The sequence below is a fragment of the Poecilia latipinna genome, unplaced genomic scaffold (assembly GCF_001443285.1).
Source record: "Poecilia latipinna isolate Pla-1442-1.1 unplaced genomic scaffold, P_latipinna-1.0 Scaffold414, whole genome shotgun sequence".
Classification (NCBI taxonomy): Eukaryota; Metazoa; Chordata; class Actinopteri; order Cyprinodontiformes; family Poeciliidae; genus Poecilia; species Poecilia latipinna.
The window spans coordinates 328,978-354,333 of NW_015113030.1; the positions used below are offsets into that span (position 1 = coordinate 328,978).

General features: G+C 39.9%; 1 protein-coding gene across 1 annotated transcript in view; it reads left to right on the plus strand.

Moving 5' to 3' along the window:
- LOC106950658 (FYVE, RhoGEF and PH domain-containing protein 4-like) overlaps nt 1-25,356 on the plus strand; it is a gene marked incomplete at its 3' end in the record, with an annotated part of 62,933 nt that overhangs the window by 31,630 nt on the left and 5,947 nt on the right. The window contains exons 2-5 of the mRNA XM_015037667.1: nt 8,371-8,454; nt 18,594-18,749; nt 19,884-20,067; nt 23,921-24,311. Coding sequence (XP_014893153.1) covers nt 8,371-8,454; nt 18,594-18,749; nt 19,884-20,067; nt 23,921-24,311 — 815 coding nt within the window. The remainder of the gene's footprint in view (nt 1-8,370; nt 8,455-18,593; nt 18,750-19,883; nt 20,068-23,920; nt 24,312-25,356) is intronic.

Consider the following 25,356-nt stretch of genomic DNA (forward strand, 5'->3'; position numbering starts at 1 on the left):
ACCCTGCTGGAACTGTGACTTTTTAAAATTATATTTAAATATTTGTTTATGACAGTCTTAAAAATTTTCTAATAAATCATGTGCTTTAATTTACATTACCTGGAAACTTGATATGTAACAGGACAGGTTATGACCCCAGATTAAACTGAAAATGGCATGAAGGAGCCGTAGATATTATTTGTTTTTGTAGAGAAAACTGGCTTTTGATCAGATTTAAGAAAAACTCCAATGCAAAAACAGCAGAGGTAGAAAACAGAAAAAAAGGGCAAAATTAGCATTAACAAGAACAAAGTGGATATTTTAATAGAACCTGTGGCTTTTATTTTAAATACTCTGCAGAAGTCTTGGTTAAAAATACAGTTTCTAAAGTAAACAGCTAAAAGATGCTAGTAAGCAAAAAGTACCTCATTAAAATTCAAGTTCTGACGTTTAGTTAGGAATATGTAAAATCTGAAAGAAATAGTGGTGGTTAGGGTTTGATGCTAAACTACTGAATAAATAGGCATGAGATCAAAGATAGAAATGTGGACGCTGACATTAGCATTAGCTGCTACATGTTTAGCATTGAGATGCTATTTTAGGCTTGAACAACTTCACTGATAAGCTAACTCCTTTTAGCACAACTTTTAACACAACAGTAGTCTTTTCCAGCGTCCCATCAGACCAGTTTGAAGCAGAGATGAACCCCAGTGGGACCAGAGAGAAGCAGTTTCCACCGTTGCTGTTAGCAGATGTAGCTGGTGCGTTAGACTAACAGGCTTACCAGAAACGCCAAATACAAAGGTTCCTGATGGAACCTGTGTGCAAAAAGATAATAATTAGAATAAAAATAATAAATTCATTAAATTGATGTAATTAATTGGAATTGACTTGTTAAATATCAGTATCATCTCGATGTGCGTCTGTCACTCATCAGCCTCTAATCTGTAAATCCTCTCAGAGCAGGTTTGCCTCCTAAAGTAAACGCCTGCTGTGCATGCATAGTGGCTCATTTGTGAACGCACCGGTGCGTTGGGACTCAGTCAGACGTGATAATTAGACAGACAGTATATTGATTGACACATATGGGAGCTCCTGTCCAGCAGCTGTGATCCGTTTTAAAAGGTGGACGGACCGATCAGAGGAGATGCGCTGGTAGAAAACCAGACGAGGGAGAGAGGAGGACAGCAGCTGTGCTTTTCTAGAGACACACTCAGCATGTTCAAGATCACAGCGCCTCTGTTTAAAGCAGTTACCCCACTGGCCTGCCCTTGTTAGACACGGGCCAGAGAACATGCTCAGATCATGCTAAGAGTTTATCTTCTCATGCTGAGCTGGGTGAAAGAAGCACGCTGGTAACCACTCAGGAAATGCATGGCATCTGCTCTAGAGCTACATATTTTATTAAATTATTTGTAGGCAAAAGGTTTTCTCGGCTACATTTGCAAAGGAATGTCCTGGTTCTGCTGCTCCTGTTCGATCAGCGTCTAATAGTGTCTGCATTCTTGACTCTAAACAAGCAGGTGATTCATGGCTGTGAAAGTCCTTTAAGGATCTGCTCAACAAACAAAAGACGGCAGAATTAATGACGTCTAGAAACAGAGCAAAGTTCAGCAGCCAGTCAGAAATCCTTCACAGTTTCTGTAGCCCGGAGAGTAAAATCATAATCATACCCTGTAATCACTTAAGGGTGTAACATTTGAATGTATTAAGAGATTTTAATATGTGATATAGTGTAGAAATCCATTCAATATTGTTTTTTTTCCCTTTTAAAATAAAACGGCAAAAAGTGAATAACTGTTGTTTTTTTTAAACTAAAATGGAAAAACAAAAATAAAAAAAAACTATAGAATATTTTTACTTCCGTCTGCAAACTGAGACCGAGGTTCGTAGGCAGGCCAGAGTTCGCTTTGTTGAGTTTGATTACGCATTCACACCTCTGGACTTCTTTGGCAACTTCCAACATAACTGCATGTTAAATCAACAACCAAATGTTTCCTTTTGGATTTAGATAGCTAAAGCAAAAGTTAAACAGTGGGATTTGTAGTTGGTTTGTTTTACATTTAGGTTTTGAAAATGCTTTAGTTTCAAGCCTATAATCTGAGTCTCATCTGGTTTTTCTGAACATTTCAGATCTCCAAAAGGTTGATTATTTTCTGTCTGTTACGTGTTGTGACAGAAAGCCATCAGTCGTTGGTAATTATCCTCTCTGGAAGGACAGGGATGAATAGAGACGGACGCATCTGGACGCTGAGACGAGCCAATGTTTTCAATGCCAAGTATAAAAGCCTCAGTCGTGTGCTTACACACACACATTAGCATGATTAAAGGAGTGTGACTGAGCATGTTAATACTTCAACCCCCACTTATACATTATTTATATGATGCCTTCAAATGGCAGTTATCTCAAACCAGGGGAACCATGCAAATGAACCAGAGGTAAATTAGCCTTTTTTCTTGGTGCTTTTAGTTGATGGTTTTTGTGTTGAACAGACGGAAATTACAGCTGTAATCTGAGTTATTAACTGCTGTGGCTGGTTCATATTCATCACTCTCACTTCTCTGTTGTTGCACCTGCATCATCTCCTCACCAGTAAAATTACAGTGTTTAAACCTCGACTTCTCATTAACCTCCCACTTCAGGGGGACGATGCCCTTGAATCCTGGCAAATCCTCCCTCAGAAAAAAAAACATTATAAAGGCGTTGTCATCAGCAACATCTTCAAGGACAAAGGCTCCCTCCTCCCTTCCTGCCATTCACCTGGTGACTCTGGTTTCTAGGGAACCGGTTTGTGCAGTGACAGCGTTCAGGTACGCCGACTGTCTGGATGACGAACACAGACTTGAACCTGCCAGGCAGCAGGGAACCTTGGGTTTGAGGAAGGAGCAGATATTTCCTTGTAGATCCTAATAATAGGGAGCCAAAAAGTGATTATGTGATGGAAGAACACTGTGGTGGTGGTGGAAGGACGGGGAAATCTCGTGATCTGAGGAGAAGGCATGCAGGTACAGTAGATACACTTCCTTTGCTTTCTTTTTGTTGTTTTACTGCTGGGGCAACCAAACAGAGTCAGAAAACTTCTTATTTTTGTGCCACGAGGAGGGTCGTCTGAGAAAATTATCTTAAAGGAAATGCTCTGAACCATAAATATCCTGGCAGTGGTGAGAAGGTGTATGTGGGTGATGCCACCTGTAAAACATCCTAGACATGCAGCCTGTTTATTTTGGCATGCCTAATGCAAGATGACTGTCAGAGTTTGATGCATTTTTTTATTCCCCAAATGAAAATGCACTATTTAGTTTGAGTTTATTAATCCAGTTTTTTTTTCATTCATCTGCTTCAACAAATTTCAGCACATCAATAGAGTTACAGTTCAGAGAATCTGAGATGTTGCTGATTGGAGGTCAGATGCACTTTTCCGTCTTCTAAAGCTGATAAATGTTGCCGATAACCACAAAGAGAATGTGTGTTGCAATATATGATTCCTTCACACCACACTTTGATTATGAGATAACATAAACTAAATATGTTTCACACAAACATTCTTCTGAGGATCTGATAAGTCTCAAACAAGTCACGACTCATCGACTATCCTGTATAAACAAACTGTACAGTAACCCTTGAAGTCCGGCGTCGATGGACATACATGTTGAGAGGAATTCACAGGGAACATTTGGAGTCGGGTTTTTAGACGCTGAGACGTGTTTTAACTTTCGGTTTTTGTTCCCACTTGTCAGGAACAGACATTATAAAAGGCTTAAGAGGCTGGATTCCTCAGTCACACAGGTTCTTCTCTGAACACATGTTCACACATGTAACAACATGTTTTACATGGGATAAACGTGAAAAAGAAGAGATTTTTGTGAAGCATCATGTCTTTTTGTGTTGTGTATAGTGCAGGCATATTGGGATGAAGTGTGTAAAACTTCCATTTATCTGCTGCATCAGGGCAGGGTATGTAACATTAGCTATTAGGCTCAGTGTTGGGTTCACTTCCACTATTGTACTTACAGAGCTAATTTTTCCTTTAGCTTTTTTTTAACTTTGAAAATGTTTGGCACAGTTAGCAGCCCTTAAATTGATTTTTCTGGATAAATTCAAACATGCTAATTTACTTGGTTGTTTGTGAAGAATCTGTTGAATAAAGTTTGATATCTGTGTTCAAAGTCTGGTTATCAATTATTAAGAGTCCTTCAAGTAGATAGATGTTTATATCCATGCTCTTATTTTGAAATGGATGAAGGCAGCAGCAAATGATGTTTATTCTGTTCCCAGAATGCATTGCTGTACTTCTACTTTAAAGAGTCTAAAATCTACTGATGTCCAATGTCTGGCCATCCATCCATCCATCCATCCAAAAAAAACTGACTGTAAAGAGGTTTCTTTACAGTCAGTTTTTCGAGCTTGAACACCAACTACTGTAGAAATATCAGCCATGAATCCAGTAAGTTTTGCATTAATAATTTAGTATTTGCTGAAAAGGCGTTGAGATCTTTGGAAATCTGAGTTTCTGAAAGTGTCAGATTTGTCTGACCCAGTGGTTCTTAACCTGGGTTCGATCGAACCCCAGGGGTTCGGTGAGTCGGTCTCAGGGGTTCGGCGGAGCCTCTGCCGCGGAGGTAAAGACACACTGTGTAAAGTCATGATGGCGCCCCGCTTTGCCATCACTTGCTGCAGAGGATCACGTTACATTGCTGAGCCAATCAGAGCTGCGGAGGAGCCCTGATTGAAGGAGCTCCACTCTCAGCAGGGATTTGAACTTCTGTCTTTAATTACTTCAGCAAAGTTCACCGTTTTTACCAAATTCTGTAGCTTTCGGTGTACTTCTAAATCTGCTCCTTAGTCGCATCTTTTCGGGCCTGCTACTGCCTCTAGTGGCGTGGGGGTGGTAACACAACTAATATAATTACATTACTAAATCAGAATACCGCAAAGTCTTTATTATTATTAATTTTGCATTCTCTTAAGAATGTAGAGCTAATTAAATGATCTAAACAAGACCTTAACGTGATTCCAGTTTCTCTCGATGGCCAACCTGTTGAAACTGTGGCAAATTTTAAATACCTTGGCTCGTTCCTGGACAGTCAGCTCAACCTTTCTGAAAACACTGACTATATTTTGAAGAACTGTTCTCAGAAACTCTACCTTTTAAGAAGACTTGGTGATCATGGGGTGAGTCAACTAGACTCTAGCTGGGTCACCCCTATGTCTTGAATTTGGAGGGGGGAAAATCATATTTTATTAATCACTACAGAAGGGTTCAGTGAATGCGCATATGAAACTGGTGGGTTCGGTACCTCAAAAAAGGTTAAGAGCCACTGGTCTGACCAATGTGTGGCAGGGAGAGCATTCCTGCACCATTTGAACCAGATTCTCTCTGGAAACTTTTATTAGAGATTAAAGTTGGCCCATTTCATCATCTTCTGTTCTTCTGATCATTATAATCAACATGTAGAAGATTTTTAGATGACATGTAATCTATTTTTGCTAGAAATGAAACAAAGAAACAAGAATACATTGCCAGATGCTCAGCAAACTTCCATATTTGCAGATTGTTTCTTGACATTTTAGCAGTAAAGTAAAAACTTGTTTCAGTTCCTCTATTGATAATGTGAATAAATGTGTTTTCCTCTTACTGTAAATCAAAGAAATTCCTGCAAACCATGGAGTTATCTGTGGTTTTCTCTCTTTCTCGCAACTGATCAAGGTCACAAACTCAAGTTGTTCTTGTTAGTAAATGTTGACCAACATCGCAACCCTTTGTGCACGTGATGTCTGAAGTTTCTCCTTTTGTTTGAGTTTTCACTGTTTTACGTTGCTGATAGTTGAAATGCTGAGGTTATATTTTGAAAAATACAAAACAAAAAAGAGGAAGTTAATCTACAAGAAGAAGAAGTTTTGGGTCAGACAAGTCGCTGGAAATGCAAATTCTCAGCATCGCTCATCATTAAGCAGCTAGTCAAACATAGGGTCACAGATGTTTTTTATGTTATTTATGTGTGCATGTTGGTCAGTGTAGACGTGGAAAAGCATACCCCAGTTTTAGAAACAATGGATGTGAGGAATCACATCTGAGGAGAGGGAGTGGCAGGTTGAGTCTGGTTTGGAGTGAACTGACTCTCTTATAAGCTGCTTCCATGTTTTAAAGTCTCCAAAAGGAATTTTTCTGGGTTTGTGTTGTGTAAAAAAGGAGTTTGTATGTCTGCATGTGGGCGTGTCTGCGTGCAGGAACAGCAGGCAGGCTGGCCATGAGGACTCCAGATGGTGTGTTGAGAAAGCCCTCCTTTAATCCCTGAGCCAGAATATTACCTCCCCTACCCCCACTTCACACACACGCACACACACACAGAAATATAACTGAATCAGTTTCCCCCGCCCCCATGTAGAGAGGCAACTTTTCCTTTAAATGTCATCATTGACGCACTGAGTTTAGCTCTACTGCACTGTTACATCCGGACTGATCCGTCCTAAATACTCAGCTCAGGTCAAGAAAAGCGTGACCCCCCCATGAATTAGGTACTGAATGTGTGCAGCAGAGATGGGTAAGCTGGTCAGAGATGATGGGAAGATGGATGAAGCTAAATCCAGGACAATCCTGGAGGAAAACTTGTTTTTCTGCAGAAGATCTGAAACTGGTGAGGTTCACCTTGTAGTGTAACAACGAGCCGAAACATCCAACCAACGACATTCTGGTTTAGATCAAGATCTGTTGTATTATAATTATTATTTTTGCTAAATTTTAGTTCTATTTTTATGTGAACTCACCACTGACCTTACCCATATTGCTCTGAGAGGTCAGTTTCTGTGTCACTGATAAATGATGGTGGCTAGCTGAAAAGCTAGCTGCGCTAACCCTAAAGCTAACAATAAAGTGCTATACTATACCAACATCATATTTAGCAGAAGCTAATACTAAAGCATTCAATTCAACTATATATCGTGAAAAGTACCAACAAAAATATATAAAATAAATATATGTAAATTTTGCATGTAGGTCATGTAAGTGTTGAATACTTTGGTGTGTACCTCATTAATTTGCTAGTTGTATATTTAACATTTGGTCATAAAGCTTCTGGGGGGGAAGAGGAGAGGAAACGGAACCCCCTTCAAATTAAGAGCATGAATGTAAACAGCTAACTACTTGAGGAAAACTGTTGGTAGCTAAAACTCCAGCACAGATGTTGAACTTCATTCAACTGAAGGTTTACAAAACAGGTAAATTAAAACTTTATAAATAATTAGAAAAAATGAATTCATTGGAAGCTAAGCGCATTAAACATTTTAAAAGTTAGCAAAAGTGCTAAACAAAAAATTAGCTCTATTATTAGCGCATTAGTTGACATGTGAACACCACTGACAAATACACCAAAGAGTTTTAATACTAACACAAAATGAAATATTTACATGGATAAACATTTAATTTGATCCCAAATTAAAGACTGAATAATTATTTTTTAGGTAACTGATTCCTGGTATGTCCCTAAATATCTTTTATATGTTGCTGTTGGTGTAAAAGGTGAAAGCTCAGAATGATGGTTTGGCCGATCATTGTGACCTTTATTGAAATGATGCTGAAGGTGGTGAGAAAATAATAGAATATTTATAAGATTAGTGGTTTGGAATCTATCTGGAAATATTAATTTAGGGGAAACTAAGTGTGTTAAACATTTCCAAGTTATTTTAAGCGCTACATTCAAATTAGCGCGTAAGCCCTATTAATGGATTATCAGATTAGCAGAAGTGTGTGCACTATAGCCCACTGTTCCACTAAACAGAGATTAAATTAGATCAATAAAGTTTTGATTTGTGCTGCTGTTTGAGTAATTTTTATGTTAAATGGTTTACGTGTGATACTGCAGTCATGTTTGTCACACTTCTGGTTTCAGCTCTGGTGTTTCCTCCTTCACTCTGTTGTATCTGTGAGCTCTAATCTGTATGAGAGGATCTGCTTTATTAAAGGGCCGTGTGATTGGTGCAGTCTCATCGCTGCTTTTACGACCACTACTGTTTTCTCTTTAATCTTTTATGTGCATATTAACCGACTGTGTGGAAAGACTGCTGGGTCTCCCCACGGATCACATCCAGGCTAATTAGGGTATATGTCTCCAAGGGGCGCTAGGCTCCTTTCCATTTACTAAACAAAGCAACGTCTGCTCCAGGTTTGAATGAATGCAAATGGAAGGAAAGTCTTTGGTATCAAATTCCTCTCTGTTATAGTTTGTCAGTTTTATATTCTGATACCCGTCCTCACTCATCATCCCGGTGCTGGTCCTAAGTAAAACATGTTTTTTGATTTTGCTTTTAGCTCCTTGTTTGCAGAACAACAATTTTTGACGTTTTACAAAGAAAGAAATAACTCTGTTCTGTTTGTTGCGTTTTTTTTGTTGCAGAAAGGAAAGGCAAAACTCCATGCTACCAGACCAGAAGCGCTGATGATGAGGCCTGCATAGCGGTGAAAATCGACCAGTCCAGAGGTAGGAAGCATCGCTTCTGTTTACCTCACCTGCTGCCCGTTTTACGTGCAGGCTTCCACCGTCGGATAGAAAACTGGGACATTTATGGGAATTAGAAGAATTAGGGGTTAAAAACAGTTTCCACAATAAATCTATATCTGATGATTCTATAACAGTGATTAGGCTTTATAGCTTCTATAAAATCACCACAGTCTCCACAGAAGGATGTGAGAGGAGAAAACTTTAGAGGAATTTCCAGGCTTCTTGTTTAAGCCGCTCGTTTCCTCGCCTGTCCTGAAGGAGCTGAAGCAGCTTCGCCTCGTTTGTTTCTAGCTTAAAATCTGCTAACAATCCAAGGTGATTGATTCTATTTCTGCCTCAGAGCATCAACTCTGTAAAACCTTTAGTGTGACAGAAGGCTGGACCCCCTGGCTCTGTAGACGGCTGAAAGCAGAAGTCCTTGTTACAGTTTACTGAAAATACGAGGTGAAACTGAAAATATAACGGCACAAAAAGCAGCTAAAAATCCCTGAAAGAGCCATTTTCAGTCTGACTTGCTAGCAGGTAACTGTTGTTTATTTGATACAGATGGGTAAAACTTCAGCGATGCAGATGCTACTTTATGCAAATTTGACATTGATGAGAATTTCCTGCAGTTTCTGTTGGTTCTGCAGTGTGGGAGGTTTGAAGCTTTCTTTTGTCATGCATCTCTTATGGTATCACTACAGAGGAGGAGGGGGCGGCATGTTTGCATTAAAACCTGGAATATAAGAGAAAATGCAGGATGAAAAGTCAAAGGGTTGTTTGTCTCCCAGGCGTTCTGCCTCTGACTGCAAAAATAAAACAGAAGCTGCGAGTTCCTGCTCTATTCTTATCACAAAGGTGTGCGTTTATGGGGGGCGTGTCTGTTTCACTCTGATAAATCAGTTCTTTCTGGTTTTCTCTGACTTGCTTTCTCCTTTTCACACACTTTAATTCTGTCATCAATTTATTTTTTTCTTGGAAAACAATTTAGTGTTTTGCACAGGTTTTTCTTTGTCAGCTGGAGCTCTCTTTATAAGCAAGTAATTATCCAGAACCTCCAGTTTTAATTTTTTAAAGGAGCGATTCATTTTGGAATTAAACACTGCATGTATTTGACTTTTAATTCATGTTGAGCATAACTTTTTGCCTCACTGTTGTATGTCAGCAACTGAAAACGTGAAAAATGATATTTTGTCTGTTTTATTTCTTGGCTGCATCTGAAAACCTCTGGGCCTCTTAAGGCCTTCAGAAATCACTTAAAGGAACAACAGACAGTTATTTTAGTAATCAGTTATTCTGACAGTTAATTCATTTATCAGATTTTTAAAATGATCACATTCTGCAGATTTTTCATTTAACCGCTTTTGCCTTTTTAATATAATATTAGAAATGCATTTAAAATGCAAATGAATGATTTAGTTCAATTGTAGCATCTTCACTGTGTTCTGTGACTCCAGATGGTTGAGGTAACTAGCTGCTAATTTACCCTTTCTAGCTAGCTAGCTTCATTGCATCTATCATGGATAAGTGCAATTTTATTGCCACTTGGTTGGACGACGTTTGTACATTTCTGTGGAGATATAGGTCTTAAATTGTGTCATAATCTTAAAAATGTCTTAAATTTGAGTTGGTGAAACCTGAAGAAACCCTGACTTTCCATTGAAAGCTTGTTTAAAAGGCTGTTGCTTCCTAGCTAGTTGTCTAGTTGTCAGGTGACATGTTGAGGTGATGTTTCTGTTGGGCATGTTGCTGCAGGCAGGCTGCAGCTCCTCTGTTAACCTTTGCTCAGCTCTAAACTTTGAAGCTGCTCTGAACTCGTCCTGTGCATCAGGTTGCCATGGCAGCCAGTTTCCAACATGAGATACTCATCTGCACCAGTTTCTCACCTTAGCCATCACAGGAAGCCCTGAAACCCAGAGAGGGCTCCCAGCAGACCACAGCGCCGCCGCAGCTGGCGGATCCTCAAACTCTGGGCCGCGTTCTGTTTCAGAGCGACCGGGTCGCAGCGATCCACTGCGCTCTGCCTGGACGCTCATTCACACCAGCACTGAACCAGAGCACACAGACAAAACGGATCAGCTTTAGGTTTTATCATCTGTAGTGTCTGTTGATTTAAAATTTACTCTAAAATATGAGGGATATTTATGAATTTAACTGTAAAAATAACAATAATTCAGGTTCAACTGGATCCAAATTCAGGTAAAAATCCAATCATTGATCAAAGGAAAACCAGTGAGTTGTTTTTTGCTCTGCCTGAGCAAACATGGGGCGACAGTGGACATTACAATAACTGACTTAACCATCTCATTATGATCTGATGCTTCATGTGTGCTTAAAATGAATGACAATTATTGATAAAAGTCTAGAGATTTTATGATTAATTAAAACCCAAAATGACTTAGATTGGTTACTTTAGCTGTTTTTAGCTCTTTTTTTCTCTTGTTTACATCAATAAATGTTGATAGATTTGAATATAAGGATTCAATTTAATTATTGTGGACTGCTATGATGCATTAAGTCATGCTAATGAAAAAATATGTAAATGTTCTCAAACTGTAATACATGTCAGATGTATTTTTACTATTTTTCCTCCATTAAGTGCAACCGTTGTTGTTGGCAGGACACCACGGCTGCAGGGATGTGCAGGGTTGACCTTTGCTACCTCTGTGTTGTTGTGAGGATGATGATGCGTTTTTAGTCAATAATGCTCAATCATTCTGTTTTTTTAGAGCCGCAGGTTTAAACGCAGCTGCTTGTCCTCTCCACCCGTCTGTTTGTGAGCGTTGTGCTTTGGTTGGAGGCGTTTCAGATGGGAAATTAATGATTGGAATCCATTCTGGTCCAACTGGTTCCCTGAAAGAGCGAGGTGTCATTCCTTCCTCACTGAGCAGTCAGGTGTCAAAACTTCAGCAGCATAAACACACACCCCCGACATTCATTCAGCTGATTTTCACCACAAGCCTTTCTGTCCAGTCGGTGCTGTTGACGTGAAAGCTTCCGGCTCGAGTTGGGTTTGCTTCTTCTTTTTGTTTGTAAAACAGCTCAGAGGCGATGCACTGCCATGTCCTCTGGCAGTTTATTTAAAGAGCAATAAACGTATAACTAGACTGGGACCAGGAGCAGCTGCAGAACATGGACAGGTCAGAGCTGACTTCGGTTAAAGGTACATGCTAGCCCTGGTTTTTACCGGCATAATGTTAGATTTTCACAGAATAATGGTTCATTTAAAAAGTTAACAGAAACCATTTTAGTTGTTTGCTGTGATGAGCTCTGGTCAGGTTTACTCTGTAAAAACATAAAATCTTACTGCAAATATCTTATTACACTTAAAATAAGACAAAACTAAATTACAAGTAACTTTTTAAGAAGATGTAGGAGCTTGTTTTAGGTCAATAATTTCTTAATATTGATTATTAAGTACTAGAGCAAACTTCCAGAAAACTGAAAAAGAGCTGAAACACTGAGTTTCTATGAATCAAAACTAAAACCCACCTGGTTAGAGCTGCTTTTAAACCATAATAAATGGAATATTGACCAATTGATGATTTTTATGTTGACACTCTACAAGTTGTAATGTTTGCTACCGGTCAGCTTGTAGGTGGAACAGCTGTTATCCCATCAGTTGGATCATGTTTGTGTCTTAAGCTCCCGACTTGTGCTGGTTGTTGTGAAAGTTTGCTTAGCTTTGTGTGTGTGTGTGTGTGTGTGTGTGTGTGTGTGTGTGTGTGTGTGTGTGTGTGTGTGTGTGAGGGAGGAGTTTAGTGCGTTTCTCTCAGACTCCCTGCTGGGCTGAGTCACTCAGCCTGGGAAGATTGCATGGAGCCTAAACTTAGCTTCCTTGTGGGAGCGAACGGCAGCATCCCCTGACTGAAGACTGGCTTTGCATCTGTTTGTCCGGCCGGTCTGAAACCCGCGGTGAGTGGATTTACTGGGATTCTCTCTGGTGAACGTTTGTGTTTGAGCTCGGCTCTGCAGCAGACTATCTGCTCAGTATGTGGAAAAAAACAGAAATCTCACGCAGTTTCCTGCCCATAAGTTATCTGATGATTTATGAGACGCTGGCAGTGTCTCAGCCTTTTGGACAGCAAACAGTCTAAATGTAAACAGTGTTGGCAGCATGTAAAGCGCCCAAATTAACGTTATTGTCATGATTAAAGTTGCTGTGACTGAGTAAAAGTCGCCTCTTTGTCAAGAAGAAGGAGAATCTGTACCTGAGATTCCTGTGGGGCCACAACGCCTTAGTTTCAGGCTCTGATGCTCCTGGGCTCGGCGCTGGGCTGCTGGCAGGGTGGGACCCGCCACACGGCTCACACAGGTGTGTCTTTTGTTTTTCTCACCCGCTTCTCTTACTCATGTAGCTTTCAGCACATATTTTACCAGCAGGAAATGATTGGGCTGCTGGTGGGGAGGAGAGAAGTATCTGAAAAATGTCCTGGCTGTGAGGGAGTCTCAGAAAAACCTGTCCACCTGCATAGTTCAGGGAAACATCAGTTTTCTGTTGGTCTCTAACTGTTCTCTGTTTTTTAAATTTTCTTTACCCTAAATGGAGACATTTTTAAGTTTTTAACTGGACATTTTTGCTGCGGCACATGCGACCCAAATCCAACTTTTTCCCAGCAGTCTGATTTTAGCCCAATTTTGGTCTTTTCACCCAAAATAAAATCTGATCTGTTCCACTTTTGCATGTGGAAATAAATCATGTTTGATGGTTTTCAAAATGTCTGCAGTCTGAACGGTCATGTCGCTTTTTATCCAACTTTTACGTCGTTGATGTGAGACATTCGTTATAATTCTACACCAGAAGAAGTCAGACATGCTAAATCTGAACATAAACAATGGCTGACAATTATAATTATGAAATTATGAAAGCAGTTTGTGTCTATGCAGCACATCGAATCACATAACGGCCTAGTCAAAGTCTAGATATAAATCTAATTGAAAAGTTGTCACAAGCCTTGAAAACTGATATTCTGGTAGAAATGTTAGATGTTCACAGCTGGTAGAGATGAACCCTAAAATGTTTTCTGCAGTTTGAATTCATGGAGGCTGAATACAAATGCATGCCACACTTTTCAGATCTTTATTCTTAAAAACATGGAGGATTTCATTCAAGTTCTTCTTAAAATTGTAACATGACAAAAGATTAAAACCTTTAAGAGTCCAGCAGGTGTTCACATTAAAGAAGAAGAATTGGAAAATGTCACCTGAATAAATTTATCTTTATAAACTCACTTTAGACATGGTCGGAAAAAGAAAACAAAATGTTTTACTGAACTGAAATCATTTCAAGATGATGCCTGAACCACTGAAGATTCCTCTGTAACTTCCTCAGATGCAAGAAAACAAAAGAGGATGTGATCTGTGGCTGCAGATGCATAAATTAAGGTATAAGGAACAAAGCCATTCAGGCTTTTAAAAATAAAATGATGGCAGCGACACGGACTCTGTGTGCAAAGAGGAAACGATCTGAGCATCTCCAGGGTCCAGCCAGCGTCGCTTCAGACCCTTAAAGCCGTTAAAGATCAGAATGTATAGATTTTTATTAACTGAAACTTCATTTTTCACTAAAGTTGGTTAGAAAACGGTAACTTTTGTACCATCGGTTTGATCATTAGATCTCTGAGGTTCTGCAGGCTCGGTGGGTTATTTCAGGCTCTAGTTTGGATAATTCTTTATTTTTAGGGACATTGCTTGTTTTCTGTTGCAGAAATAGATGTTTGTGCTGGACTGATGCATTCCTCTTTACTGGTTTTACAGGCAGTGTGAGAACTGCTGCAGATATTCGGTCGTCTTCTAACCGTCGCTGTGTTGTATTTATAGGCACGTGTTTATTAGAGTGGTGGCGGTTGCTATAATAGGTGTTAAAACAAAAGTTTACTTTGAGATCTTCACATTTCATGCATCTGCTGCACAGCTTTAACATCGGCGTGCAGACAGCTGCAGGCTCTGAGCGTTCTGCTGCGTCTTCAGAGGAGAGGCAGAGCGAGGCGATGATCACATCCACCAGCCAGACATGGAAACCTTACATTTTTAAAATAAGCTTTTAAAGCCTTTATTTCACCTGCTCAATAATAGACTAAAGTAAATTACAATTTTATTGAAATCAACAAAACAGATCAGCAAATCATTGTAGAAACAAAACTTAATAAAAACAGTTTCTGCAAGATTTGCTTTTGAGATTAAAGACACTCCAAAAGTAAGATGAATGCAAAAATAAATAAATAAATGTGATGGCTAATATTCTTTTTTCAAGAAAATGTCATCCATGTGTAAAAAAGATTTTCCCTAAAAGATGAAAAAGTGCCTATTTGTGTCAACAAACTCTGCTTCTGCGCCGGATTTAAAGGAACTCGGTGTTTCAGCTGTTTTTCAGTTTTCTGGAAGTTTGTTCCAGATTTGTGGAGCACAGAAGCTGAATGCTGTTTCTCCACGTTTGGTTCTGGATGCAGAGCAGAACCAGAACCAGAAGACCTGGGAGGTCTGGAAGGTCGATACGACACCAGCTGGTCCTTAATGTGCTGTGGTTCTGAGCCGTCCCTTTATAGAAGGCCGACTTTGTAACTGTCTTTATGTGACTCTGAAGGTTTGGATCTGCACCAGGCTTCAGCCTGCGCTCTAGTTTCTGTCTGTAACAACTGAAGCTGCTGCTGCTGCTGATCGTTGCTCTTTAGGTCTACAGATAGTAGCTGATCTGGGATCTGCTGTTCTCCTCCTCTGGTTGTCAGAGAATCAAAGCGTTTCTGCAGCGTGGCGCCGTGGCTGCCTGTAATTTTCAGAACGCAGCGGTCTGCCGCTCTTCCCAGACGGCTTTAATAAGAAGATGCTGGAATAAGTGTGAGACCAGGAGCAGCAGCAGCTTTCACCAAACTCTCCAGTTAGGAGAAACGATTATTTTAATGTTGATGATGAAAATAATTAGACATTTTGACACTTCCACGTCTGGGTTTGTGTTGCCTTGGTCTTATCTGCAGCAGTGATCAGAGCAGCTGCAGTTATTTCAGTCCAAGCTGAAGCTGACTTCCTGGAGCTCCGGTTTGTCTCAGGATGAAAACGATCGGTTCACAGGAGGCATTTGAGCTCCGTTCCTATAATAACACACAACTTGTTGACTGTTTTCTTGTGATGGCTTCATGTGGCTGCGAGGGGAAGCCAACCAGCTTATCAAGAGAAATTTGTCGAGGCCGTGTTGCTAATTAATCGGTTATTTCAGGAAGGTGGTCGTGCCGAACGCAGCGTGGGATCGTTTCCAGGCAGACAGCTCCTCCAGCTACTGCCTTTAATTTAGGGCAGACTGCATGAAATTAAAACTGTGAGTATGTGATTCTGTGGTTGTTTCTCCCTCTTTATGCTTCAGGGCTGGCCAGATAAAGATCATGTTAAGCAAAATAAATATGGTTCTCTAAGCACCATTTTGGCCCAAACTAACAATTTTTAGCAAACAGACTTCATCCTGAGAGGCGCTCCACACGTAGAGCGAACACCAGAAACTCTTCATGTAGTCTGTGTTTAGACGGTGAGTGTTTCACTGGATAAAGCACAAAGAATGGAAGAAAATGCTTATCGGTTTCACAAACCTCTTCATGTAGTTATGCACAAGACAAAATAATAGATTTATGATGCAGAAATCATCAAAGCACTTTAGTTTTGCAGATTTTGTGAATATAGAGTAATTGACTGTTTTCTTTATTCAATTCAGTTTATTTCTGCAGCACCGTTGCCCGGTGGATTGGCTTAGACGATGGACGGATGAATGGTTTTAACATATTTCCTTCTAAAATGTTTTAAATATTCAAATACAATTCCTACTCCATAAACTAAAAGTGATTGTGGTATTTGTGTAATTTGTGTTTTAATTTTTTGAATGAATCGGTGTGTATTGCAGCACTTAATTATTAATCAATGACTAAATTTGAAATCACTGCTCTGATTTGGTTGAGTCTCAACCTGCTGTGATTTTGTTCCAGACGTTTAGCTGAGTTTTGTAGACAAACACACACCTGTCATGGTTGAATCAAATGTTTGCTGCCCATTTTGAAGAGTGGCAAAGACAAATGAACCTCTGTGTAACACATATTTATGTCCTGTGGAAACGGGAGGTCATAGCTTATTGATAAAAGGTTCCTCAGCATTCTGCTCAGTTTTAAGACTCAGAATGAGAATGAAAAGAGCCAGTAGGGGGCAGAAGATGCGGCACTGGTGATTTTTCTAAGGGTAAAAAAATATCACATCGTAATGTTCTTAAAAAAATTGCTGGGATTTGGTGCTTATCAAGAGATTCATTTATTTTCAGGCTTTTTACTCATCAATAAAAGCGCCATACTCACAGTCTGCGTCCGGCCTAAACGGAGTGGCCCCTTTAAATGGAAACTAATGAACAAACTTAATAGTTTGGAACTATTTAGAACTTGTGGAAATGTGAATCCTTATTAGGACATTTTCTCTGCCAGTCCGCTTGACAAAGCCACATGTAGTGTGTGTGTGTGTGTGTGTGTGTGTGTGTGTGTGTGTGTGTGTGTGTGTGTGTGTGTGTGTGTGTGTTGAGGTCAGAGTGAGGTTGGTTTAGTCTCCAGTAAACACTGCCTGTCTGTGTCTGTTGCTCCATCTAAACAGTCATGCTGGTCCGTCTGGACCAGCTGGTCAGGAAAAGTCTCAACAGATGGATTATTGGTGAGATAATCGGGCCAATATTTGGTCTGTTAGTCTTGATCTTGTCCATATCTGTGGCTGTAGCGGAGCAGTAAATGTTCCAGTTTCTGACTTTTCCAGAGCTTTGTTTGTCATTTTCAAACTTTCAGTAGTTACACCTGCTTTGTCCGGTAAGAAAGATCCAGTTTGTTCAACATCGCTGCAGCTGAGGAGGCCGTGAGGATCAACGCCTCCCAAGACGACCAGAGTCAGAAAAATGACCCAAAACCCTCAAACAGCTCCAGAAAGAAATGCATCATTTCCACAGTCAGAAGGGAAAAATCCAGAATACCTCTGAGAAATCTTAACAAAGTTTAGCTTTAGCTCCTCTACAAATTAAGAGCAGTATTAATAGGCAGAGATGAGAGCTGAATGCTGCCCAGAGAGCAGCTGTGACGTTGCTCATTATATTTGCAACATTTAAAGAAAAGTTTAATAAATAATGAAGACCAAATCCGTAAGTTTGGTCTGCAGACACAACGTACAGCTGCACCAAACTTTACTCACCCAACTCTGTAACTGAGGTTTTTAGGTAAAATTAGGTGAAAACATTCAGGAATCTAAAGATTTGAAACGGTTTCCTCTCCAGTGATGCATTCTGGAATAAATGTCATCTGTGTGGAGAATGTGAGAAGATTCTCCAAGTAATTCATTGCTGTGTATTTCCATGCAGCAGTGGGATCACTTCTGCTAATGCGCTAATAGCGGCGGTCATTTTTAGATTAGCGCTTTAAAGTTTCTGCTAAGTTTAGAAACATATTTGTCACACTTGGCTTCCCCTGAATCTGCCAATGTGCTAATAGTGGAGCTAATTTTTTTTGTTTAAGGCTCTTAGATTCCCCTAAATATTTTTGTCCAGATAAATTTTAAAGTTGGCTGTTTTGTAGACTTTGAGTTGAATACATTTTGATATCTGTGTTTCGGTTAACAACCGTAATTCTTCCAGTAGTTAGACGTTTATGCTCTTATTTTGACGTCTGTTCTGTTTCATTGTCGTTTTTTGAAGAAACTTTATTGAGCAAGTGGCAAGTGTTCAACAAACAAATAAAAATACAAAACATTAACAACCAGGGCTGTAGCAAAAACACTACAGCACTAAACAAAATATTATCTCTGCTTTCAGCACATTAGCAGATTAGCTTCAGTGTGCTGCTAACAGGCAGTATTTCTTATCAAATCAGAACGATTAGAGAGGCTTTTAAGTTGTGGGAAGATTTAATAAAAATATGTTTCTGTGGTTCTGGACCTTTGGACCTTTTCAGGATATTAAAGTACCTCAGCAGCAGATATTCTTCAGCCTCAGCATCATCCGAGTAGCTATTGGTGCTATAACATTAACCACAGTGTGCTGCTGTGGTCATCTGCCACTGCCCACCTTCACCATGATGAGCGAGTGTGTTGGTGTGACCGTCTGTGGAAGTCCTGATGGATGTGCATTCTTTGTCCCTCAGCTCTAGGCTACAGCTCGCCGAGGAAAGCCAGCGGCGGCTCGCCCATCCTGCAGGAGTGTCTGAATCGGGCGATTGGGGGGGCAGCTGACAGGAGGAGGGGAGGGGTCAATGGAAGAGTACCTGGAAGCAGGACTCTGCTACGGTCTAAACCACAAGGTACCTGTCGGCATGCCGTCCGTAAATCATGCTGAATGATTTAGGATTCACAGTCCACAGTGTGTTTGTGTAATAAGTCCTTGAATCAGTGAACCGTGAGACCAGTGAACCTCTTCTGTTTGACTTCAGTTAATCATTCTACAAAGATAACAATGAAGAACTTCTTTCTTCTCGTTGCTGTAAACCTAATTATAAACCTGCGAACAGAGCTGATAGTTTCTGCCTCGTAACTCATTTCTATAGATCCTCGAATAAATGTTAGTATCACAGGAAAGTAGCCTGAGTGAATAAAAAATCAGTTTCCAAATAATTTAATCTTTTAAGGGGAAAACTTTAAACCAACCTGACCTTGTTTTTGGTTAATTTAAGTTTGGTCTTTGTAAACACACAGATTTTTATCCTTCTTTTTGAATGCATCTTTTGCAGACATTCTGTAAAAATATGGATCTACTGACCAAGATACGGATTAAACCTACCGTCATCAATTAGTATCAGTTTAAACCTGTGATAGAACAAAAGCTAATTTACATTAACAAAATAATGTTTCCTTTACTGACTAGGGCACCAAAACAGATTCCAGCCCAGGGCCCAGATTCTTGTAAATCCAGCTCTGGCTCTTGGAGTGGTTCTGGTTGGCCTTCCTCCCCCTGGAGATCCACATTTTGATCCACTGTTTATTATGTGGATCCTGGTTCTCAGCAGCTGTTTCCATCTTTTTTTTTATGAGCGCATTAGAAAAGAGTGATGGAAGCAGCAAAATAAAAAAAACATCCTCAATGTTTCAAATAAGTTTTATGTTTGCTTGAGATGGTTTTCAGCTTTTCCAAAAGAGTTAACAATGCACTTAAAAGGAGACGGAACCACGATCCCATCGGCTGGTGGGTTTGTGTCTCGACTGCTGTGATGATCACGTCTCATTAAAATTAATTTGATTTGATTTGAAGTATTTAAAATGTGCCAAAAAAACAAAGAAAAGAATCTGAGAGGTAAGGCCCGTCGTCACATAGGGTAGATTTTGCTGCCCTCTTCAGCTTCAGAGTGGAACTGCAGCTTCATATTTCCTCCAGTGGAAAAAATCATGAATGCATCCATCAGGACTCAGGCATGTTTCTTTTTATTTGTTTGTTTCTTTAGTGCCGCCAAAGCCGGAGCACCTGCTGAGTCCAGTGTCTCCTCTGCAGCCGCCGCCGGGCAGCGTCCAGAAATCCCCGCTGAGATTCATCATGGAGGACGGAGGAGGAAAGCCGACCCCCACGCCGCGCGAAAGGGTCAAAGCGTCCAAGGTGTCGGACCTGATCAGCCGCTTTGAGGAGAACCGGTACTGACTCTCTGTTCTCTCTGGACTCTAACGTGTGGGGAGGGATCACATGCCTCTTAATAATGATTTAAATATAGAGATAATGACAAATACAGGTTTATCAGTTTTCCAGTTTGTTCCATGGAATAATTTCACTGGTTTTCCACAACTTTATGACACTAAAAGGACCAGAAATATTAATTTTGATCTATTTTTCTTGTTATTCACTTTTCCTTTTTTTTTTTTACATCATTATAAACAAATACAAACATCCAACAGAAGAAAATATATCCATCCTCAAAAAGATTTGAGTATTTCTTTCATTTAAAACCTAAAAATAGGAGAAAATGTTTGATATTTAATAAAACACCCCTTGTAAATGGCTGATACATAAATATGTTTTTAATTAAACTGTAAACACTTTATAATCACTAATAATGCATTAATTAAGAACCAAATAAAATTTGACTATTTTATTTTTATTACTTGAAAATAAAATAAAATGTTCTTGCCAAATAATGAGGCAAACAGTTCCTGCATTCAACATTTCAGACGAAGTTGGTACCCTGTCAGCACAGTGAGATTTTATTTTTATCATAAGATAGTTTCATCTTCACTGCATCATAAACATCCACAGCTGTCTAAGGGAGACTTTTTGTTCTACGTAAAACGTAATATTTATTTGAGAGAATCAACATGGTGCCTTCACATCAGGCAGAAGAATGAATGTAACTTTTTCTCTGCACAGACATTGACTGTGACCTCAGTGACATATAAACAATGAAATAAACGATTAAATCATGAACGTTTCACCTGAACGCACCGTCTCAAATTCCTACTGGAAATCTCTCAAAGTTTTGCTGTTGATCTGGAGGATGCCTCTGTGCTCTGCTGCTGCACTGTAAACTGGAAGTACAAGCACCTCTTCAGCCAAAGTTTGGCAATCGGGGAACATTTGATCAGGAGTGAAGGTTTCCTGATCCAGTTGCACCAGACAAATTAAAATCCGTTTTAACTGGGTAGATCTGCTACTTTTTCTCACACATAAAACAGCAATAAAACAGGAAAATCTCTTGTCAGTTTCTTCAGCTCAATCTGCACAGAATAAACAGAAAAACTTTGAACAAAGCCGGTTTCCACACAGCGAACTTCACACATTCTATTTAGTTTTTCTTCAAACTTCAGCCTCACTTTACATGTCATTGTGCTAACAGATTAATCTATTTAATTACAATTTTGTAATTAATGCTTTATAAAATGTTTACAGAATAATTAAACACACAGCTATAAACTGTTTACTAGCCATTCATCAGGTATTGTGAAGTGGTGTCAAAGGTCTTGTTAGTTTCCATAAATCAGGGAACGTTTGTGGCTCTAAATGGGTTTATTTAGTTAAAATGAGGATAAAAACTCTGTGAATCCTAAATGCCTCAGATTCCTGGTCTAACTGCAGAAAACGGCTCAGTTCTAATTGGCTAACTCCATTTTTTCCCCCTCTGGTGCTTTTGTAATAAAAACCCTCAGGGTTGCTGTTGTAATCAAAGTGACAGAGTTTTTCTTTCCCAACGCCTGAGTTTATTTCAAGAAAAGGAAAAGCAGAAGACGTCAGATGAAAGTCCTGAGCTTGTCTGGATGAGTGTAGCTCCGATGGCAGCAGATTAGTCTGTGTGACAGCTGAGGCGTTAGTGAGGGGATGAGAGGAGATTTGTTCAGGCGAGGGGAAACTCTGGTCATCATTCAGCCGGCGGAGAGCAGGACTCACTGCTGCCGGATTAAACCCAGGAGACAAAGGTAGGAGCTGCTGTAGCTCTGCTGATCGGCCGTCTGGTTCCCACTTCCAACACTTTGGTGCTTCAGTGTTTTGTTTTTATCATTATTTGGTAAATTACAGTTAAATTCTAGCTGCAGACTTGCCTGAGAGACAACACTGATGTCTTTGAACCTAAGGAAAACTGGATCTCATAAAACCAATCTAGACTTTTTATTTGCACCGTTAAAAATTTATCATGATATAAACCTTACAAATTGGTAAATATCGGTAATTTTTGACTAGTTTTTGTTTTAAATATCTGAATGCTGCCAAACTGGTGGCGTTTTTCTGTTTTATCCACAGTTTTCGCTCCAAGCTGTTTTTTAAGTTTTTTATTTATTTTTGAAGCAGTTATGAGGTAAAACCTGAAATTGCTGCTGCCAAGTTACTCAACAGGTTGTTGCTAGGCAACCAAAGAGTGAGCGTTAGCAGCTTTGTCGTCCTTTGCTGCTGTTAGCGCATGTAGCTTGTGCGTCAGATTTTTGGGCGTAGCAGAAACACATAAAGAAACTACGGCTAATTGCATTTTTTTTTTTTTTTTTTTTTTACGCTTTTAAATCTGTGTAACTAATTCATCAAAGTTAATGCTTCAAAGTCCCGGCCCTGATTTCCAAATAACCAACCATGCCTTTAGTACCACTGGGTAAAAAGTAAAACGTTGGGATTGTGCAGCAACAGGCTGGGGAGGGGCAGTGCTGGGCTACATTTTGATGCAATAAGAAGATTTTACACCACAAGAATGTCAAATTATTAATATATTTGAGACTGTATCTTTTTGAAGAATCAGTTTTTTGTGTTGTAAGTATCCAGCCCACAACTACCAACCCAATATTTCACCATTAATTAGCTTTGCATTCATCTGTTTAGCTGTTTAGTATAAATGGCAAAACCTCGTGTTGGTCCCCATAACATGAGTCTGCGTGCCACCAGTGGTGCATGCACCACAGTTTGAGGACCCTCCTGTAACTGTCTCGTGGTCAGTAGGTAGTTTTCAGATGAGCATCAGAATGAATCAGTCTTATTGTTTATTTACTGCAGGTTGTGAGAACATCAGCAGACTTCCTCTGCTCCTGATGTTAATCACCTCAGTTTCCACTCCGATGCTGCTGCTGCTGCTGCTGCTGCTGCTGCTGCTGCTGCTGCTAGCGGGGATTACCTGCAGCGCTGCAGCACAAAGGAAGGAAACACCCACAGCTTCTCAGAGCAGAATTAGCCACTAATGTCCTAATCTGGTCCACATGCTGCCCGCCGGCCGGCTGGCCGCGTTTCACATGCCTACAAGTGAAACTTCATTGTCGTTTCGGTGCCGTCAGCCACAGTTTGAAGCACAGAGCAGAGGAGTTCATATTTTAGCCCCACACGTTTCCCGCAGCAGATGCATCTGGTTTATTTTCGTGTCTCTGGGTTCTTCCTGTCAGACTGTAGTAGATCTCAGGTGGCATGCAGCACACAACTGATTCATGCAGACTGCTCACCAGCCGCCTGTTCTTCCTCTATTTATACACACTTCCTGTTTTTATGAGCAGTAATGCTCATTGCAACACAGAAACTGTTGTATCGGTAAAGGTTATGTAGCAAATAAAGGAGTTTAAAGCGACTTTATTTTTTAAAAAGGAGCTGAGATCAGCTGAAGAGATTTTTTAGCAGCTGTTTGCAGGTGATTCATTCAGGCGAGGAAGCAGCTGCAGGATGTGGAGCAGCTGGACTCAAACTTTTTAAAACCTTTTTCTACGTTTATTTCTGAGCTCAGAGGAAAGTAGGTTTCCTGTGTAGAAGTAGGACAGCTTGTACCTCCTGGGAACACCTCTTTATTACTGTACCTCTGTTACACTTCCTCTGCCACAGCAAGAAGTTAGTGCACCTCCTCTGGATTTATTTTTAACTCTTGACGCCCACGTGCGAACTCACGCAGCTCGACGCCGAGACTCACACTGGCTGTGAAAATGTCAGCTACCAACAGCCGTCTGCAGGCTCCTTTGACTGCATAATTTAAATGAAAGTCCTTCTATAACTTCTTCTGCACTCTGACACACTTCCTCCTTCGCCTTTGCTCTCTTCCTCCAGCAGCGCAGACAACAAGAGAGACGGCTCGGCGCTCAAACAGACCAGCAAGGTGTCCAGCTGCAGCTCGGCTCTCCGCGTCTGCCAGCGGGCCGACATCAGCAAGATTCAGGAGAAGTTCTCGTGCGCGGCGGCCGCCACGCAGGATGCCAAGAGGCCAGCGGCTAACGGGGTGCTAGCACAGATGGAGCAGGACAAGGAGACGGAGGAGGAGACGCACCACAGCGTGAGGACAGAGACTGCTGAGCTCGTAAACGGAGATTTGGAAAAAGCAGATGAGGTGGACGATCATTCAGCTTCACAGCACTCAGACAGGACCGGTGCTGAGAATGAGGATACGGAGAAAACAACAGAAACTCTACAGAAGAGTGAAGAGGGACACTCTGAGCAAAAGGTAGGTTTTGTTTTTATAAACTAAGCACAAGTAATCAGTCGTTGTGTGAGGGGGAAGCAGCCTGTTTGGGTGAAGAGCTGCTCTGTCGAACATTTCAGCTGCTGAGTTTTGCCGTAGCAACCAAACCCCCCAGGAACCTGCGGTTGTCTGAGGAGATTAAATATATCAGCTGCTCTGCCTTCTCAGGGATAAACACAACTGAGAAATCTGAGCAGAATGAGATATAAATAAACATTTAAATGACTTTCCTGTGTTTTATTCAGCATTTGCAGAAATATGAGGCGTCTCTTTCTCTGCTGCCTAAACAAAACTTTATATACTTTAACTCTTTAAGCGAGTCAGAGGATGTTGGCTCACGCTTTGAAGCTATAAGTTGTTCTAGGAAGGTTTTCCATGAGGACAATGAGTGACCAGTCTTCCAGAAGTCATGAGGTCAGACACTGATGTGGGACGAGGCTCGCAGTCTCAGCTTTAATTCTTCCCACAGGTTTCTATCAGCTTCAGGTCAGGATTTTGCAACCTGTTAAAGTTTTTGACAAGTTAAAAAGTAAAATAAAAATAAGTTATAACAATAATTATTATTTAATAAGGTTTGTAATAATAAAAAATAAAGAAAATGAAAGAAATAGCCTGTTGTTCAGTTAAAAGGTCTTGACAAGTTAAAAAAATAGTAAATTAAAGTAGAATATTTTTTAATTAAAGAGGTTTTAACTTAGTTTGTTTCTTAAAAATAAGTTAAAAAAGATGTAATATTTAAAATGGCATTCTTGACAAAAATGTTTTAACAAATATTAATAAAGAAAATAAATAAAATACAGTTTCTTTTTCATTAAAGAAGTTCTTGAAACAAGTTTGAAAATTAATAAAAATAAAAAATAGGGAAAAAACTGAATATTTTTAATAAATGGGTCTTACATTAAAATTAAAATAAATAAAAATAAAAATGTTTTTTTCTTTTAAAAAAGTTTCCCGACACAAGTTTAAAGTAATAATATAACAAAGCAAATGGAGTAGTTTTTGCAATAGAAAACAGAAAAGGGTCTGG